This window comes from Elephas maximus, chromosome X (genome assembly GCF_024166365.1).
Source record: "Elephas maximus indicus isolate mEleMax1 chromosome X, mEleMax1 primary haplotype, whole genome shotgun sequence".
In the NCBI taxonomy this organism is placed as follows: Eukaryota; Metazoa; Chordata; class Mammalia; order Proboscidea; family Elephantidae; genus Elephas; species Elephas maximus.
In genome coordinates, this window is record NC_064846.1 from 20,463,181 (window position 1) to 20,484,242 (window position 21,062).

At 43.8% G+C, this 21,062-nt stretch overlaps 3 protein-coding genes across 4 annotated transcripts in view; 2 read left to right on the top strand and 1 right to left on the bottom strand.

Moving 5' to 3' along the window:
• The window catches only part of LOC126069069 (zinc finger protein 75A-like), a 217,041-nt gene that overhangs the window by 180,736 nt on the left and 15,243 nt on the right, over positions 1–21,062 (top strand). The window lies entirely within an intron of this gene.
• The window catches only part of LOC126069551 (zinc finger protein 449-like), a 190,314-nt gene that overhangs the window by 120,403 nt on the left and 48,849 nt on the right, over positions 1–21,062 (top strand). The window lies entirely within an intron of this gene.
• Positions 4,135–16,773, bottom strand: LOC126069454 (zinc finger protein 449-like). Its single transcript, XM_049872898.1, is given in 5 exon segments — positions 4,135–4,490; positions 12,223–12,460; positions 12,462–13,117; positions 14,524–14,728; positions 16,420–16,773. Coding segments are annotated over 5 exon segments (1,809 nt in total).

Consider the following 21,062-nt stretch of genomic DNA (forward strand, 5'->3'; position numbering starts at 1 on the left):
AATTCTACCCAAAGCGATCTAGAGATACAATATAATCCTGCTCCAAATTTGACGACATTTTTTAACGAGCTGGAGAAACAAATCACCAACTTCGTATGGAAAGGGACGAGACCCCAGGTAAGCAAAGCATTACTGAAGAAGAATAAAGTGGAAGGCCTCACATTACCTGATTCTAGAACCTATTATACTGCCATGGTATTCAAAACAGCCTGGTACTGGTAGAACAATAGATACGTAGACCAATGGGACAGAATTGAGAATCCATAAGTAAATTCATCCACCTATGACCAGCTGACATTTGACAAAGGCCCAAAGTCTGTTAAATGGGGAAAAGACAGTCTCTTGAACAAGTGGTGCTGGCATAACTAGATATCCATCTGTCTGTCAGGTACTGTGGCAGCTTGTGTGTTGCTGTGATGCTGGAAGCTTTGCCACCCATATTCAAATACTAGCAGGGTCACCTATGGCGGACAGGTTTACGCTGAGCTTCCAGGCCAAGACAGGTTAGGAAGAAGGACCCAGCGGTCTACTTCTGAAAAGAATTAGTCATTGAAAAACCTTATGAATAGCATCGGAACATTGTCTGATATAGTGCTGGAGGATGAGCCCCTCAGGTTGGAAGGCACTAAAGAAGTGACTGGGGGAGAGCTGCCTCTCCAATTAGAGTTGAGCTTAATGAGGTGGATGGAGTCAAGCTTCCGGGACCTTCATGTGCTGATGCGGCACGACCCGGCATTTCTCGAGATAAAAGAACTGAAGAAAAAATTCAAGCCTCGAGTTGCAATACTGAAGGATTCTGCGGGGATAATATTAAATGACACAGGAAGCCTCAAAAACAGATGGAAGGAATACACACAGTCACTATACTAAAAAGAATTGGTAGGCATTCAACCATTTCAGGAGGTAGGATATGATCAGGAAGTGATAGTACTGAAGGAAGAAGTGCAAGCTGCACTGAAGGCATTGGTGCAAAACAAGCTCCGAGAATTGACAGAATACTAATTGAGATGTTTCAACAATCGTCTATAGCGCTGCACATACTCACTTGTCTATGCCAAGAGATTTGGAAGACAGCTATCTGGTCAACTGACTGGAAGCGATCCATATTTACACCTATTCCCAAGAAAGGTGGTCCAACCGAATGTGGAAATTATCGAACAATATCACAGGCAAGCCAAATTTTGCTGATGATCATTCAAAAGTGGCTGCAGCAGTATAGCGACAGGGAACTGCCAGAAATTCAAGCCATATTTAGAAGAGAACATGGACCCAGGGATGTCATTGGGGATTTCAGATGGATCCTGGCTGAAACAGAGAATACCAGAAAGATGTTTACCTCTGTTTTATTGACTATGCTGAGGCATTTGACTGTGTGGATCATAACAAATTACGGATAACGTTACGGAGAATGGGAATTCCAGAACAATTAATTGTGCTCCTGAGGAATCTGTACATCGATTAAGAGGCAATCATTTGAACAGAACAAGGGTATACTGCATGGTTTAAAGTCAGGAAAGGTGTGTGCCAGGGTTTCATTCTTTCACCATACCTATTTAATCTTTATGCTGAACAAATAATACGAGAAGCTGGACTATATGAAGAAGAATGGGGCATCAGGATAGGAAGAAGACTCATTAACAACCTGTGTTATGCAGATGACACGACCTTACTTGCTGAAAGTGAAGAGAACTTGAAGCACTTACTGATGAAGATCAAAGACCACAGCCTTCAGTATGGATTACACCTCAACATAAAGATTACAAAAATTCTCACAACTGGACCAATAAACAACATCAGGATGAATGGAAAAAAGATGGAGGTTGGCAAGGATTTCATTTTACTTGGATTCACAATCAACAGCCATGGAAGAAGCAGTTAAGAACTCAAAAGACTATCGCATTGGGCAAATCAGCTGCAAAAGACCTCTTTCATGTGTTGAAAAGCAAATATGTCACCTTGAGAACTAAGGTGCTTCTGACCCAAGACATAGTGTTTCCAATCGCCTCATATGCATGTGAAAGCTGGACAATGAATAAGGAAGACCGAAGAAGAATTGGTGCCTTTGAATTGTGGGATTGATAAAGAATACTGAATATACCACGGACTGCCAAAAGAATGAAAAAAATCTGTCTTGGAAGAAGTACAACTAGAATGCTCCTTAGAAGCAAGGATGGCGAGGCTACTTCTCACATACTTGAGCATATTATCAGTGGGGATCATTCCCTGGAGAAGGACATGGTGTTTGATAAAGTAGAGGGGTCACGGAAAAAGACGATGACCCTCAATGAGATGGAGTGACACAGTGGCTGCAACAATGGGCTCAAGCATAGCAACAATTGCAAGAGTGGCGTGTGACTGGGCAGTGTTTCATTCTGTTGTGCATAGCGTCGCTATGAGGCTTGTATGGTATATGTATTTATGAGTATATACAGATGTATGCACATATATTCATATATATAATAAAGCACATATGGGGCACAGTTATGGGTACATCTTAGACATAACCAAACACTTTCAGAATTGGATTTCTGGGTTTGAAGAATTGGGATCATAGTGCCATGGAACATCTCAGTCAGTTGTCATAATATAGTTCATAAAGTTATGTTCTACATCCCAGTTTGGTGAGTAGTATCTGGGGTCATGAAAGATTGCGAACAGCCATCTAAGATACAACTATTGGTCTCTACTTGTGTGGAGCAAAATAGAAACAAGGAAACCAAAGACTCAAAGAAGAAACTAGTCTACAGGACAAATAGTCTGTAAGAACCATGGCCTCATCTACCCTGAGACCGCTCATCTACCTTGAGGCCAGGAGAACTAGAAGGTGCCTGGCTACCTTTACTGGCTGTTCCAATCAGTGCCACAATCGATGGACCCTGATAGAATGGGAGAAAAATGTGGAACAGAACTTCAACTGCCTAAATGAAGACCTACTGGACCGGTTGAGACTGGAGAACTCGCCGAGACTATTATCCTGATCAGGATACTCTTCAAACTTTGAACCAGAACTAATCCCTGAGGTCACATCTGTAAGTACTCTGCTCTTTAAAAAAAAAAAAAAATCACCGAAATGGTCAATGATTACCTTAAAACAAAGATGAGCATGTGAGGGGGCAGGGAAACTAGATTCATGGAAATGGAGCAACCAGCATGGAAATAATGAGAATGTTCAAGCATTGTGATGAATGTAATGAATGTCACTGAATAATTGGTGTAGAAATTGTTGAATGGAAACCTAAACTTTTGTGTAAACCTTCCCTGAAAACACGATAAAATATTATTAAAAAAAAAAAAGGTGTGTCCTAGGAGAAGCGCCTCCACTCTAGTTCCTTTCCTCCCAGCACCCACTGCTGCATTGCCTTCTGTCCAGCAGTTCCAAGCAACAAGGCCTGAATGTTAGCACAAACCTATGGGCCTTGCAAACACTAGATGTCTCTCTTCCTCCTGATCCGTCAACACTGAAGCATATAGAATGGCAACCCATTTGTTATGGAACAGCCCGTGGAAAACTGGCTTATTCAGTTCACCTCAAGCTGGTATTTAAGAAATATAATTTGTGAGCTATTAAGAGTTGTGTGAGGAAAAAAAGTGTTTTTCACCCAAGTAAATTGGGATCAATGTGTTAGATAAAGTTACTTTACTGGAGGACTTCTCAGAGCGTTTATGTGTAAATGTGCAATATGAAACCAAGGGGATCAAGGCAGAGGGTTATAGTAAGTCTGTAGTGTTTTCCAGCACTAATTAACCACGGAAGCCTCTGTGGTGTGTGTGCGTGACACCTAACTGCTCAGAACATTGTTGTGGGACATCAGTTTGGGAAACACTGATCTAGTTAAGCCTTTCTCCATTATGAGAACCTGAGGCCCAGGGAAGTTAGTTGACTTAGAAGAGCAAAAATCAAGTCCTATACCCCCAGACTCACAATTAAATGTCCTTTCCTCCACACATCCTCTGGGGTGGGAGGACAAGCATCACCCTTAGATATATTAGGAAGTTAAAGGGTAAGATTCCATGGCTGGGCATTGGTGGCAGAGCCCTGAGTGGATTCCGATTCTTAGCCACGCTGTAAGACAGAGTAGAACTGCCCCATAGGGTTTCCAAGGAGTGGCTGGTGGATTCGGTGTGCCGTCGTCGCTACAGGTGAGCAGCTGATGTGGATTGCTGGGCACCCTGGGGCCGGGAACCCTGAGGCTTGGGTCGGAGCCAGGCTGCCCAGGGGGATCCTGGGCTCTGAGCGCGGCCTAGGGAGCCTGCAGGGAGCGGGCGCGGGCCTGGGTGCGCCTGGGAGCAGGGCCGGCCCCCGCCCTCTGCCTGCAGTGCCCAGGAGCCGCGCTGGAGCATGGCTCTGCACCTCACAGGGTGCAGGGCCCACGGGGGCTCAGTGCGGGCAGCTCCAGGGCACCGACGGGTGAAGGCTGAGGGACCGCGGGGATTGCGGGCATCCCCGCTCGTGGCCTCGCTTCCTCCTATTAGTACGCCCGGTGGAAACACTGCACAAACATTTTGTAGACAGTCATTTTGATGTCACCCTCTCTGACAGGGTCTAGCCAATGCGGTCTGCACCCCCTGCAAAGCCCTAGTCACGCCACTGGTGCCCTACAGCCTCAGTGAGCATCTGCTACCTGGAGGTAACATCCAGAAGTGTCAGCGCAAAGTAGGGCAAGTGGCTTGGAGCAAGGGCCCCAGTCAGAGCCAAGCCGGAGGGAAACCATTTTCTGATGTTTGTGGTTTCCCTTCCTTCCCCATCCACCTCAGTGGCTATTTCCTGAGAAAAGACAATGTGGTGTTAAAGGAACAGGGAACTTGGAAGACATGGACATGTGTCTGTTCTCTGTCCATCTCAACTTTATGATATCGGCCAATGCTTTTGCTCCTTTATTTATATATTGTATGGTTACCTTCTTTTTTGCAGAAGTAGCATGCTTCATTATAAAATTTAAATGTTAAAAAACTTTGTTACCAAATCGTTCAGAGACGACCAATGTTCAGTTTCTTGGCATAGATGCCTTCTAAGTTTGTTTTCAGGTCTGTCAAATGGGTAAATAGATGCAAGATCTGCCTGGAACGCGGTTGTGAAGATTAGAATAGACGATGATACAATCAACGTGCACGGCCATCCTGGTCAGGACGCCCTGCTGAGGAGCCGGCATCCTCTGTGCACCCAGTTCTCACTCAGGAAAGGAGAGATGTCAGGCTGACAGAAGCAGCCAATGGCAGACAGGAGGGCCCCAGGCCTTGGAAATTGGAGTGGCGGCGAGCCAGGGTAGCGGATTAAGCAGGGAGAAGAAGGTTTACCCAGGCCTGGGGGGGTAAGAGAGAGATAAGGAGAATTTTGAGGGAGAGCACAAGCCATCTGAAAGGAAGAGTCAGACTCCCTGAGAACTCAGGCATGCTGCCAACTGGTACCTGTGAAGGCTGGTGCAGCGTGGGGTGACGCTTGCGAGATTGGGTGAGAGGCTTCAAAGGGGTCAAAGGACCCCAACCTCCCCCCACACCCAATGTGAACCATAACTGTCTTCAAGACTCAATTTATATATCTGATAAGTGTCCAGACTGCTAACCATAAGATCAGTGGTTTCAACCAGCAGCGGATCTGTGGGAGAAGAGACCTGGCAATCTGTTCCCTTGAAGATTACAGCCTAGGAAACCCTACTGGGCAGTTCCACTCTGTCATATAGGGCCACTACAGGTTGGAATAGACTCAATGGTACACAACAACAACAAAGTGTCTAAGATATAAAACCCGTTGCCGTTGAGTCGATTCTGACTCATAGCCACTTTATAGAACAGAGTAGAACTGCACCATAGGGGTCCCAAGGATTGGCTGGTGGATTTGAACTGCCAACCTTTGGCTACCAGCCGAGCTCTTAAACACACTGCCACCAGGGCTCCCTATGGGGAACTTCTACTCTGTCCTATAGGGTCGCTATGAGTTGGAATCGACTCGATGGCACCTAACAACAACAACAGAAAAATATATATTGTAAAAAGATATATATTCTAGAATGTATATACTTTTTCTAGATACTAGACACTTATCAGGTATCTAATTTGCAAGTATTTTCTCCCATTTTGTGGATTGTCTTTTCACTTTCTTGATAGCACCACTCACTGTGCCAGGTGCAAACCAATGAATATGACAGGCAAGATCCGTGTCCCAAGGAGCTTGTCTTCCCAAGTGGGGGGGGGGGGGAGAGAGAGGAAAAAACCATGATATGTAACCAATAATTTTCTATTAAGATCAGAGCTGGAAAAGAGAGAAGCCATTCAACCCAAATACCAGCACTGCAGTCTCCTAATTTATAAATAGGGTAGAGATTTGGACTAGAGAATGGGTTTTCAAACTCTCCCCCTCAGAACCCTAGAAAGCAGATTCTCAAACTTTGGTGGATCAAGCTTCCTTATTAAAAAAAAAAATTAAAAAATCTAAGTTTTGCTCATAAACCATACAAGGTTGTATATCCTTTCAGGGGGCTCATGGTCTCCTTAAAGTCAACCTGAGTGAAACTAGAGGCGTATGATCTAAACCTAGACCCCTTCTTCATCCAGATAAACCCCTACTTTTTAACATATTGAATGCTCAAGAAAGATTTTCTTTGATTTAAGTGTACTGCAGCCCACGCGCCCCACCCCAGTCGCCACCAAATAATAGTTTGGAAACACCAAGTTAGATAATATATCATCTGCGTTTGTAGTTCCAACATTCAATTTTTAAAATTTCTACCCATCAACATGATTTCCCTGTTTACTTTCTTCAGGTCAGCATACCAAGATTGTGTTTACTTATTTTCAAATGGTTTTGTGGTCATCTGAGATGGCACTTTCTTACTCAGACCACTGTCATTATCCCGGGACATTCAACTGCCTGCCACACTTGCCAATTACTTACAAATTGGAAACAACTTTAAAGTCTACCAGTGGGGTTTAGATGATTAAATTGTGGTGAATCCATGCCAAGGACTATACTACAGCCATTGAAAACAATATAGTGAATTTCTGTGTGCAAACATGCAAAGATAGCTAATACATACTGAACGAAGAAAGCAAGTTTGCAATATAATTTGTATGGTAGGATTCCATTTTTGTAAAAACTAGAAAATACGTTTTATGTTTAAATATCCCGGATACACGAGAGATAATATGAATTTCTCTAAAGAGTAAGAACTGGAGGTTGGGGAGGGCTTGTGCTTTTCACTCTATGTCTTCTATACATTTTGATTTTTTCAATGAGAATTTAAGTTTTAAGTAACATTAATTATAGTCTACGAATATATTTTCAGTGTAAAATAATAAGACAGAAAATATAGCAAGCTAAATGATAGCCAGACTTTCATGTTTTTCTCCATAACTTTTATAGCCAAAAATCGTTAAACATCTCATTCACTGAGGTATTTGTTTCACTGGGGTGCAGATAATTTAGAAAGTGATTTTTTTGTTGTTGTTACTTTTTTAAATAATTTTTATTGTGCTTTAAGTGGAAGTTTACAAATCAAGTCAGTCTCTCACACAAAAACCCATATACACCTTGCTACACACTCCCAATTACTCTCCCCCTTTATGAGACAGTCCGCTCTCTCCCTCCACTCTCTCTTTTCGTGTCCATTTCACCAGCTTCTAACCCCCTCCATCCTCTCATCTCCCCTCCAGGCAGGAGATGCCCACATAATCTCAAGTGTCCACCTGATCCAAGAAGCTCACTCCTCACCAGCATCCCTCTCCAACCCATAGTCCAGTCCAATCCATGTAGAAAGTGATTTTTAAAAGCAGATTGCTCCTGTAGAGAAATAGATGTGTAAGGTTTCTAAACTAGGGTAAGTTTAAGTTTCCAAGCCAAATAAAGAAACTTCAGCCAATATTGAACTGAACACTGCCCAGAACTATCTGCAAAGGACACACACACACACACACACACACGCACGCACGCACAGAGAGAGAGACAGGCACCAGTGCGCACACTCACACCACGCATCCTACATACGTAAAAACAGATTCTTTAACTGGGACACAGCCTTTCTCCTTAACTCCTAGTAAACAAGTGAAAGCTGCATGGTCTCTTATAAGCTCACCTGAGAATCCAGAGTGTTATTTCTGCTCTACCGAATGGGTAGCTTTGTCAGGCCTGACCAGATTTGAGGGGAGGGTATGTAGACGCACCTCTCAACTGGGGGCTTATTACATTCCTATTGCTGCTGTCAAAAATAACCACAAACTTAGCAGCCTAAAATAACTGAGATTTGTCCTTATAGATCTGGAGGTCAGACGTCCAAAATGGTCTCACTGGCTAAAGTCAAGGTATCAGCAGGGCTGTGTTTCTTCTGAGGCTCTAGGGTTGAATCTGTTCCTTGAAGTTTCTAGCTCCTACAGACTGCCTGCAATCCCTGACTCATGGCCCCTTCCAGCAATGTCCGCTGCTGTCATCACATCTGCTTCTCTGACTCTCCTGCCCCTCTCTTTCCCTTATAGGGTCTGTCATGGATTGAATTGTGCCCCCCAGATGTGTGTATCAATTTGGCTAGGTCATGGTTCCCAGTGTTGTGTGACTGTCCACCATTTTGTCATCTGATGTGATTTTCCTATGTGTTGCAAATCCTACCTTTATGATGTTGATGAGGTAGAATATGCAGCAGTTATGTTAATGAGGCAGGACTCAATCTCCAAGATTGGATTGTGTCCTGAGCCAATCTCTTTTGAGATATAAAAGAGGGAAACAAGGGGGGGTGCTCCTATCACCAAGAAAACAGAGCCTGGAGTAGAGTGCGTCCTTTGGATCTGAGGTTCCTGTGCAGAGAAGCTCCTAGTCCAGAGGAAGATTGATGAGAAGGACCTTCCTCCATAGCCAACAGAGAGAAAGACTTCCCCTGCTGCTGATGCCCTGAATTTGGACCTCTAGCCTACTAGACTGAGAACATCAATTTCTGTTTGTTAAAGCCAGCCACTTGTGGTGTTTCTGGTACAGCAGCACTAGATGACTGAAACAGGGCCCATGTAATTACACTGGGCCCACCTGAATAATCCAGGTTAATCAACCCATCTCAAGATCCTTAATCGCATCTGCAATGTCCTTTTGCCGTGTAAGGTGACATACTCACAGGTTCTGGGGGATGGGCATTTTGTGGGGGGGCATAATTCTGTCTCCTACAGGTGGATAGACAAGTTTTTCTAGCCATATTTAAAAACTAAAATGATAGGAAAAGAAACGAAGACTTGGAGATTTCGTCAAGTTCATTTATTTGATAAATATTTGGAAGAACTTCTCAATGTGAATTATATCATCTTTCAGCTTGAAATTGGAAGAACTGGGATAGGAGTCCTTTCATCTCTCTTTCTTCTTCCCTTGGTGTGTGTGTGGCACTCCTTAGCATCTGTGGGAGTTCCTTGCCTGAGAGGAACGAATATCTGACGAGGAGGGACTCCATTCTACTCTGAGTGAACTATACTGTCTCAGGAGATAAGCCCATGGAACTCTTCCCTCCCATGCCCCAGACCAAGGTGAGGGGCCTCCGGGTCTTCACTGCTCACTTTCTACTCTCCCTCCTTCTTAAGAAAGGAACCTAGTTAGGAAGAGATGCCCAAAGAACTACTATAAAATGCAACGCAAAGTAGGGATAAACAGGCTTCATCTAGGGCTAATTGATATAGGCTGGCCTTCATGAAAGGACTCAAATTTTAGATTTTCAAAGTCACCTGTAGTAATTCATACATTTCTATTCTTGTGTTAGGGGTTAAACACATTAGTTCAATGTAAATATTTAAAATATATCAATATTTTTATAATATTTTAATGTTCCAGATCCTTGAAAATGCGATCCTATGCTTCACTAGATCTCTGAGAAGTCTTGTCTGACGATGCAAAGTGAAAACCACCAGATGGAAGCTGACCTATACATCACTCTGGGGACAGCTGAATCTACCACCCCATCCCAGTGGCTACCATTTCCAGAATAGGAGGCAGAGTGAACTGATTATAATTGCTAAGTAGAGGCTATGAGCTGAAATCCATTCTCACCCCCTTCCACATCTGTCACAGAGGACTAGAGGAGAGGAAGTAGGGAGATGGGCCGGAGACCTAAGCTTTGGTTATTTCTGAGATTACTCAGTCCATGTCACTAACCAAGAAATAAGAGAGGGTTTCAGGACAGAATTCAGGAATAAAGATCAAATAGTTTCCCCATGGGTCCCCAAACGGTTTCTCTTGGGAATGTTATGGTGACTTTAGGTACAAGAGAGCTATGTGTAAAATGTCTCCCCGGTCGCCTGACTGTGAGTGCCCTGGAGGCTGATTCACTTGTATATTCCTTGGTTTTCTTGATAGTAGTGCAGACAACATCCTCCGCACACTATGAAATAATACCTGCTCATTCTGGAGCGTCACGGTGGCAAAAATCTAAAGTGACTCCTACAGGTCCTCTCTGCTTTCAGGAGAACAAATTATGGGATCCTTAAGAAGGGCTTTCTCAGCGTCGTTTGGAGAAGCTACGTTGTTCCTAAGGCCTTCAGCTTCCTGTTTTTACTGCCAGCCTTAAAAGCTAGGCAGCTATTAACAATTGCTATATAACATCTATAGAATAGAAATGGGGAGCAATCCAGTCTCCTCCATGTCACTGACTTTCACAAATACGATGGATACTCCTAAAGATGTAAAATTAATATAGAGCTCCAAGGAGGTATTCTAGATTTGTATCCTTTTTGTGTGTGTGTGTGCTTTAGGTGAAACTTTACAGCTCCAGTTACTTTCTCCTACAAAAATTTATACACATATTGTTATGTGACCCTCGTTGCAATCGCTATAATGCGACAGAACACTTCCCCTTTCCACCCTGGGTTCCATTCAACCAGCTCCTCTCCCTTTCTGCCTTCTCATCCCGCCTCCGGACAGGAGCTGCCATTTAGTCTTGCGTATCTACTTGAACTAAGAAGCACACTCTTCACGAGTATTATCTTAGGTTTTATAGTCCAGTCTAACTTTTGTCTAAAGAGTTGGCTTCGGGAATGGTTTTAGTTTCAGGTTACCAGAGAGTCCAGGGGCCATATCTTCTGGCCTCTAGTCTCAGTCAGGCCATTAAGTCTGGTCCTTTTATGTGAATTTCAATTCTGTACCCTACTTTTCTCCGGCTCCATCAAGGACTCTCTGTTGTGTTCCCTGTCAGAGTGGTCATTGGTGGTCGCCAAGCACCATCTAGTTCTTCTGGTCTCAGGCTGATGGAGTCTCTGGTTTATGTGGCCCATTTGTCTCTTGGGCTAGTATTTTCCTTGCTTCTTTGCTGTTCTTCATTCTCCTTTGCTCCAGGTGGGTTGAGACCAATTGATGCATCTTAGATGACCGCTTGCTTGCCTTTAAGACCCCAGACACCACTCACCAAAGTGGGATGTAGAACATTTTCTTAATAACTTTTGTTATGCCAATTGACCTAGATGTCCCCCAGAACCATGGTCCCCATACCCCCGGCCACTATTACTCTGTTCCTCAAAGTGTTTGGTTGTGTTCAGGAAACTTCTCAGCCTTTGGTTTAGTCCAGCTGTGCTGACTTCTCCTGTGTTGTGTGTTGTCCTTCCCTTCACCTAAGATAATCCTATCCTATTTTATCAAATATGACTTCAAGAAAAAACAAACGAACTTTAAAGCCAAAAGCAGAACGGGACTCATTATAAAACCGAAAGTTAAGAGGAAAATGTCAACATTGTCCAACTCTCAGGAAAGAAAAAACAAATTAAAAATGGAAATAAGGGACAATTTTGAAATCATCAATAAGAACATTATACACAAAAATTATAGAATGTGACCAAAGCCAGATCTACATGAATATTCATAGCCTTAAAATACTTTTATCATAAAAAGAGAATGAAACCAAAATATGCTGATATTTGTGGAATCTTACTATAGGTAGGACCTACCCTTAAAAACATTTCACTTATTCTTCATAGTCCCTAGGAAGTGTTGACATTCACAATACTTATGAGCCTCATTTTTTGCCGTATCTTTTTGAAATGCTAAGAAGTATAAGTAGTCATTGTAATGAAGAAATAAGAGCTGTGCAGACAGAATGAATCAAATCTAGGACAGTTGCCAAGAGTAGGTAGATAGCCGAGAATTCACACACCTTGGAAAATGGGTTTTTAAAAGGGAAGGGGAGCTGATCTTATAGCTCAAACAAAACTTTTTTCAGGACAAATTGGCTGTTGCAGGTGAAGATTTTTATGAATTAATGTTAACTTCTGTAGAACCTGTTTCCCTCAACAATTCTGTCAAGTGAGTGATTTGGTGCATAATAAGGCCTGTTCTCTGTCTGAAGCTTTGAGAACAATAACTACACTTGTATGGCTTCTCCCCTGTATGAATTCTTAAATGAATAACAAGGTTTGGTTTCCGTCTAAATGTTTTCTCACAGTAATTACACTTAAAAGGTCTCTCTCCACTGTGAGTTGTCTGGTGCAAAGTAAGAGCTGCCGGTCGAATAAAACTTTGCCGGTCGAATAAAACTTTTCCCACAAGTATCACATCTATGAGGTTTTTCACCTGTATGAGTTTTCAGGTGTCTTTTCAAACTTGATGGATGGTGAAAGCTTTTCCTACACTCAAGGCATTTATAGGTTTCTCCTTCAAGATGAATTCTGTGGTGGTCTATAAGGTGTGACCGCCGAGTGAATTGCTTTTTACATATGCTGCATTCATGGGGCCTCTTCCCTGTGTGAAGTCGTTGGTGTCTGTAAAAGTCTGACCTACGAAGGACACTTTTCCCACATTCAGGGCAATGATAAGGCTCTGCTCCTGAATGAATAATCTGGTGCCCAGTAAGTTGTGACTTCTGAGGAAAACGTTTACCACAATGAGAACATTGGTGAGGTTTCCCTCGTGGACTCTTTTTCTTATTTGGTTTAGGAATAAGATGTTCTTCCAGGTTGGAACCTGAGGGTTTTTCTCCTAGAGGGTGGTTCTGATCACCTACAAGCTCTGATAAATACGGGAGGTTTTCCTGTTTATTTTCTAATTGTTTATACTTTTCTGGTAGAACTCGAGCATGGAGAGCATTACCCTCAAAAGTAAAATTAAATGGATGCGCATTCTCCAGTTTCTTCTGTTGGGAAATATCTTCTTCATTTTCGCTACCAATATCAAAACCTAAGAGAAGAAAGAGAAACTACCAATGTTATGATGTTCCAAGAAGAACCGTGTAAGCTAATACTGTTTAATCTCTGACCTGCATTTCTGACCACCATGTTTATCCTCTTCGAAGGCTAATTCATTATATGAACAAAGTGTAGGCCCTCGTATTACAGGAGCTGTCTTGAATTACCTCTATTCAACCTTGTTTTGATTATCTCCACTAGCTCCTTCCCCCGTGACAGCAGTCTAAGTGTGGCAGAGCTTTCCACAAGTAGCTGTTAAGGTGATTCATAGACATGCCGTTCTCAGCAAAGTATTAATTTATACCATGCCATGTTTGAAAAAGGGATTTAGCTTCTGTTTGCACTACATCAATAGGCACCCAACTTTATGTCAGTTATTAGCTTACAGAAAATGTTCCCCAAATACAAAAGGTATACTTATCTTAGTTCTTTCTTTGGTGATGACTATATGCATATATTCATTACATATATACTTATATATTCATTACATATGTAGCCACAACCTAACTTTCTGCTGACGGGGAATATAACCCAAACTTTCATAGACAATCATTGGGAACAGTGTAAGAAAACCCCACAGGGAAGTGAAACACGGGACAACCAGGCTATGCAGTCCTGCTGCCTTTCCCCATCAGGGCGTTCTCCTTCCATTACTAACCCTGTAGCGCCTGGGCCAGGGGTTCTCAAGCTTTAACTTATCATGCATCTCATTCACCTGGGCAGCTTGGGAGACATGCACCCCAGGGGATTTGAATGCTGACAGTTGGTTTATGGCACTTTGAGAAACATAGTCTTTCATAGCGTTTTTAAGAGCTCGACTACAAACCAAAAGGTCAGCAGTACCAATCCACCAGGCGCTCCTTGGAAACTCTTTGGGGCAGTTCTACTCTGTCCTATAGGGTCGCTATGAGTTGGAATCAACTCAACGGCAAGGGGTTTCATAACTTTGTAAGCGGTGAAGCCCATTTCACGGTTCTGAGTACAGTGTATATTGCTCCAAGTATTAAGCTGAAGCTCTCATCACATAAAAGCAAGTGAGGAGGGCCCAAGAGTGACAGAAAGCCCTCAGGATCTACAACATCGCACATCCAACTGTTTAAGATTTGCTGCTGGAAATGAGTCCTTAGCCAGGGTATCCAATTTCACACAGTTTGCCTGTATCAAATCCCTGATGCAGAATCTTCTGAGCAGGGTCCTTAGCTTAACGGGTTCCTAATCCCATTTTCTCTAACTGCTTTGTTCCCTGCTATTCCCAGAGATCATTTGCTCCTCCTCCTCTTTCTCAGACAGGTCCATTTCCATTGGGTGCTCACTGTTTCTAACCCCAGGCCCAACCCTGGAGAGCTCTTGCTCTCTCAGAACAGAAACAAAAGAAGCAACATAAGCCCCTTGCCTTACCTGGCTCGGAAAAGGGCTGGCATTCCCTATCATCACCATCCCTCAGGTACTGTGGCCCTGCCTGTGGGATCTGCTCCTCTGCCACGGTGGCCTCCTGGGAAGGTCCCAGGACGTGGAGCTCAGGTGACTCCAGTTGGATGTTTGGTGGTATGTGTGCCGTTCCCACTGGTGCCAGTTCTTCCAAGAGCATTTCCTGCCTACCAACCTGGGGGAAATGACAGAACCCATCACTCTGACGTCTAGACCAGCACTGCCCAGTGGGCGTATAATGGGAGCCACAGATGTAATTTTACATTTTCTCTTTTTTTTTTTTTTTTTTTAGTGGCCATACAAAAACAATAGGAAGAAACAGCAGAGGTCAATCTTAATAGCATGTTTTACTTAACCCAGTATATCCACAACGTCATCAATTCAACATGTAATTAACATAAATTATTAATGAGGTGTCTTACATTCTAAGCCTTCGGGCTCTGTTGTGCATTTTACACTTACACATACGTCAGTGTGCACGGGTCACATTTCAAGTGCTCAGGAGCCACACGTGGCTAGCAGCTACTGTACCGGGCAGCACAAGTCTAGATCATACGATGCTAAAATCTAAATTAATCGGCAAATCCCAGAAGAGTCGGAAAGGTGGGGGACTACAAACTCCGTCCTTCCTAGGGCAGCAGAGCACTTCGGAAGACCCCTGTTAGGGCGGGGGACACCTGCCCTGATGCTCACAGCTACTGCACAGCCCCACCAACCCACATGCTGCAGCGCCCCATACGCCCACCTAGAAGCACTGCGTGCCTTCTCCCAAAGATCCTGGCCTGGGCTCAGCCAGGAGCCTCCCCAGACAGAGGTTTCACAGGGGGGTTCTCAACAGAGGACACTGCCATCCCCACCCCTTTGAGACGTTCTGGATGTCATGGCAGGTGGTGGCTATTGGAGTCTAGTGGGCCAGGGATACAATATTCACAATGCACAATGGTCCCACATCCCAAACAACTTTGGACTCTTCCCCTCAGGCATCCATACAGATAAAAAGAACCTCTCAAGAGAACCTCACTCTCTTCGTCATATAAACAGGAATATCTTTATAGTTTCAGCATAACTTGAATTTTCTAGGAATGCACTACTGTGAAAACCAGAGGAAGGCCATACTATTTTTGCTCAGAATTTTACCAAGACTTGTTTGGAAAATCACATGACCAGCAGCCACGCTGCTCATAGCATCTGAGCTGTATCAGCCTGAATTGCTGGCTGGCGTACTCACAGTGATTCTAGGCAGAGATGCAAGCATCTGACCACTTCATCGGGTCTCTATTAGGGATGTGCTGAAATACACATTGTTGGTGGCGGGGGTTGCCGTAGAGTCGATTCCGACTCATGGTGACACCAATAGTGTATAATAAACTAGTTTCCTTTCACTGTTGCTTTAGATTCCAGCTAGACTCTACTTGACTCAGGGGTTGTCAAGTTTTTTTTTCTAGAAAGGGTCAGACAGGAATATTTTAGTCTTTGTGGTCCACATTTGGTCTGTCAAATATAACCCCTTAAAACTGTAAAACCACTACTAGCTCATGGCTCAACAAAAACAGGCCATTGGCTGCATTAGTCCCCAAGGCTATGAATATTATATTGATATATTTTATTTGATGTATGCATATAGGTTACATTTTCTCTGAACTTCACTTTGGGACAGTTAAGGGGACTTTACCAAGTAACTGTTGTAGACCGGGTTTGGGTCTGAGAGTTCAGAACCACTGACTCATACGCTGAGTCTGGAAGAAGGAAGAAGTGAAACGGACTTGGGGCTGAAGGATAACACAAAGACCAGACATCTGAGCTGGCCCCAGCTGCCTCTGCTACTTCTTTTTCTCTGACAACAGAGATCCCACCTTCTTTTCTCACCTGCTGCTCTGGTATCTCAAGTTCTCTCTGTAAGTCTTCCACCAGTGCCAGAGCTCTTTCTCTGTTCTCTGGGCGGTACAGCCTTACCCAGGTCTCTATCTCTGAGGGCAGAATAGTCAGGAATTGCTCCAACACTAGCAGCTCCAGGATTTCTTCCTTAGAATGGATCGTTGGCTTCAACCACTGAGAGCAAAGCTCCCAGAGGCTGTTGAAAGCTTCACGAGGCCCGGCTGCCTGTTGGTATTGGAACTGCCTGAAGCGCTGACGGAAGACTTCACACTCAGTATCGTACTCTTTAAGCGTGGAGCCGTGATTCAAGGAGGCCTGGATTGCACAGCCCAGGGCCACAGCCATCGCTCCCTTCCAGCAGCTGAGAACTTATCTAACAGTCCAGGAGTCACCTATAGCTGAGGACAGGAAAATACAAGAAAGTAGAAACAGCAGTGGTTACCAGAGGGCATACTTACTCACTCCCTTGCCTTGCTTTTCACCAAAGCCCTAAAGCAGAAGTTCTTCATCTTTCTGGTGGTTTTCAGAATCTGATGAAAGGTGTGGACTCACTTCTGAGAAAAACAGACCTCCATATCCAACTCTACAAACATTCATACAATTTCATAAGGTTTACAAAATCTCCAAGGCCATCCATGGACCTTTTCGAAGTGCACTGTCCCGGCAGGTGCAAGACCCACACGATGATTTAAGTTAAAATTTAAAACAAAAATTCAGTTCCTCAGTCACACTAGCCACATCTCAAGTGCTCACCACTGGAAAGTTCTACCGGCACGCAGTGCTGTGGGCCGTAGCATGAGAACGACAAGGGCATGTACTTCATAAAATTTGCCGTCTGGCTGCAATTGCATGGAAGCGAATAGCGGCTTGCCTGGCACAGAGCAAGGTTATCGCTTGTTCCTCCGAAGCTTCTATCTCCCTAAGCCCAGGCACCTCACTGTCGCCTGAGGGCATCTCGGAACTGTGCCGACCTGGGCTGTGGACCCACCCGTTAGCCCGCTCAGCCTCACAGCTGGCCAGCCCTCCCCTCACCGACCCAAGCCTGCGGCGACCACGTCCACTAGGGATTGGACTCTCCCAGGGCTCCTTCCCCTCCGAACTGAAAGTCCCCTTCACGCGGGACAGGTCGTTTCTGCTCCAACCCCCCAGAATGATCCTGCCCGCACAGTACCAGGAATAAAGCAGCGTGTGCAGAAACGGCACTTGAGGGATGGCGAGCGGGATAGGTCCCGGAAAAGCTGAAAATCTCATTTGAGATGGGACGCTGCTGCTTTTGGCAGTCCCGCGTGCTCCTCGATCGCCTCCTGCCCTCGTGAGAGGCGCCCACCTGCCCTGAAGGAATCCCCAGAAGCCCTGGCCACTCCTGGGTGAGCCCGCACCCGGGGTAGGCCTGGAGGGGTCCCTTAGTGTGGTTTGAACCTGGCCTGTGAGGGAGCTGGAACAAAAGCACCTGTGCCCCGAGATCGGCCCCACCCTCCAGCCTCCACAGGACTCACTAACCCAGTGCCCACCGCTCTTCAGCCAGAGCTTGCCGGCCCAGAGCTCATGGGGATGATGAGGAATGATTGGCTGGGGCTCTCCCAGGATTCGTCTGGGTACCAAAGTGCTGCAGGAAGTGTGCCTGATCTGGCCCCGCCTCCAGGCCCAGGGGGCAGGGTTGGGCGGGGCTGAGGGTTGGAATCAAGTGAGGCTCCTCCCCCTTCTGCCCCAGAGTCCTGAACAGACAGAATCCTCCTTCAAAACGCTCTGAGGTGTCAGCTTCTCCAACTTCCCTGAGTGGGGAAGTTTCTTGTGCGAACTCCTTAAAATTCCAGAATTCTGAGCCAAATTCTGACACTCTGACTCATGGATTGCTTTGTGCTTCTCCTGTTTGGGTTCTCGACAACTTCTCGTATTGGTGGATTTATTTACTGCCAAATATGGGACAGTTTCACCCATTGTTCCTTCCAGTCCGCTTTCAGCTGTGCTCTTTCTCCTCTCCGGGGATTCCAAAGAAAGGAGTGTTGGCTCTTTTGTTATTGTCCCACAGATCCCTGAGGAAGGCCTCTATGGAAAAAAAAAAAAGGCCCCTCATAATCAGGGCACCATGGAGTGGAAATACAAGAGCATGGCCAGTGTGAGCGCAGGGGGCATAGCTGAGTTCTTGACCTCAACTCCCTTCAGAGACTGCAGTGCATCGGCTGTGAACTGAGTCTGGTTGGGGAGTACAGCTTCCCCCCTGAAGCCTGCCAGGAAAATTCTTCTACTTGTCTGGGGTCAGACCTGATAAACCACATGACAACTGAGGGTCCTCAGATACAAATCTCTTTAATATAAATGCCTTACATGTAGTATTGTCAATGCATCCATGCATCTTGATCGCCTGTTGGATCACTTTCAGACTGCAAAAATAATTGCTGGTAATCAGAATGTGAAAGAAACAAAAAAGAAAGATCATTACTTGGAAATATGGCCTTGATGATAGAAACAATGCTGGCGATCACATGATAGAACTTTGCAACAGCAATAACTTATTCATTGCAAATGTCTTTTTTTCGACAACGTAAGCAGTGACTATACACGTAGACCTCACCGGATGGAAAGCACAGGAATCAAATCGGATACATCTGTGGAAAGAGACAATGGAGAAGCTCAATATCATCAGTCAGACGAGGCCAGGGGCCCACTGCATAAAAGACCATCAATTGCTCATATATAAGTTCAAGTTGAAACTGAAGAAAATTAGAACAAGATCACAGGAGCCATAATACAACTTGAGTATATCCCACGTGAATTTAGAGACTATCTCCAGAATAGATTTGACACATTAAACTGTAATGACCAAAAACCAGACAAGTTGTAAGATGACATCAAGGACATCATACATGCAAAAAGCAAAAGGTTGTTAAAAAGACAGGAAAGAAAGAAAAGACCAAAGTGGATGTCAGAAGAGACTCTGAAACTTGAATGTAGAGTAGCTAAAGTGAATGGAAGAAATGACACGTAAAAGAGCTGAACAGAAGATTTCAAAGAGCAGCCTGAAAAGACCAAGTAAAGCACTGTAGCGAAATGTGCAAACACGTGGAGTTAGAAAACCAAAAGGGAAGACATGCTCAGCATTTATCAAGCTGAAAGAACTGAAGAGAAAATTCAAGGCTTGAGTTACAATATTGAAGGATTCTATGGGCAAAATATTGAACAACCTAGGAAGCATCAAAAGAAGATGGAAGAAATGCACAGTCACTGCACCAAGAAGAATTGGTCAACCTTCAACCATTTCAGGGGGCAGCATATGATCAAGAAGTGATGGCATTCAAGGAAGACATCCAAGCTGCACTGAGACATTGGTGAAAAACAAGGCTCCATGTATTGACAGAATACCAATTGAGATGTTTCAACAATCAGATGCAGCGCTGGTGATGCTCACTCTTCTATGCCAAGAAAATTGGAAGACAACAACCTGGCAAAGGACTGGGAGTCAGGATTAGTGGGATTGAAGATAAAACTCTTGGCAACAATATATTCGAAGAAAAATCAGATAAAAAAATGTGTAAAAAATGAAGAAACCCTAAGAATCTATCAAGAGAAATAACCTAGGAGTAACTGGAGTACCAGAACAGGGAGGGAGAATAGAAAATACATTCAGAATTGTCGAAGATTTGTTTGGCAGAAAACTTCCCTGATATCATGAAAGACGAGAAGATATCTATCCAAGGTGCTCACTGAACCCCACATAAGGTAGATCCCAGAAGAAAGTCACCAAAGCCAAAACCAAAGATAGACAATTTTAAGAGCAGCTAGGGATAAACAAAAAGTCACCTACAAATGAGAGTCAATAAGAATAAGCTTGGACTACTCAGCATGCAGGCAAGAAGGCAATGGGATGACATATATAAAGCATTGAAGGAAAAGAATTGACAGCCAAAAATCATATATCCGGCAAAAATGTCTCCCAAATAGGAAGGAGAAATTAAGACATTTCCAGATAAACAGAAGTTTAGGTAATTTGCAAAAACCAAACCAAAACTACAAGAAATACTAAAGGGAGTTCTCTGGTTAGAAAACCAATAACATAACCACCCAAGACTAGAACACAGGACAGAGCAACCAGATATCAACCCAGATAGGGAAATCAGGAAAATAAATCAAGACTAAAAAATGCTCAAAAGAGGGAAACAGCGATGTCATTATGTAAAAGATGACAACATCAAATCAATAAAGAGGGACTAAAAAATGCAGTCATAGAACTTTCATATGGAGAGGAAGTCAAGGCAATATAGGGAGATACGAGGTAGGTTTAAACTTAGAAAAATAGGGGTAAATATTAAGGTAACCACAAGGGAGACTAACAATCCTACACATCAAAATAAAATACAAGAAAAACATAAAGACTCAGCAAAAACAAAATCAACAACAATGAAAAAGAGGAAAAGACAATATATAAAGAAAATAAAAAGCACAAAAAATTAAGTGGAAAAAAGAAACTGTCAACAACACACACAAAAAAGACATCAAAATGACAGCACTAAACTCATACCTATCCATAATTACACCGAATGTAAATGGACTAAATGCACCAATAAAGAGAGAGTGTGGCAGAATGGATTAAAAAAAAATACGATCTGTCTATATGCTGCTTACAAGAGACATACCTT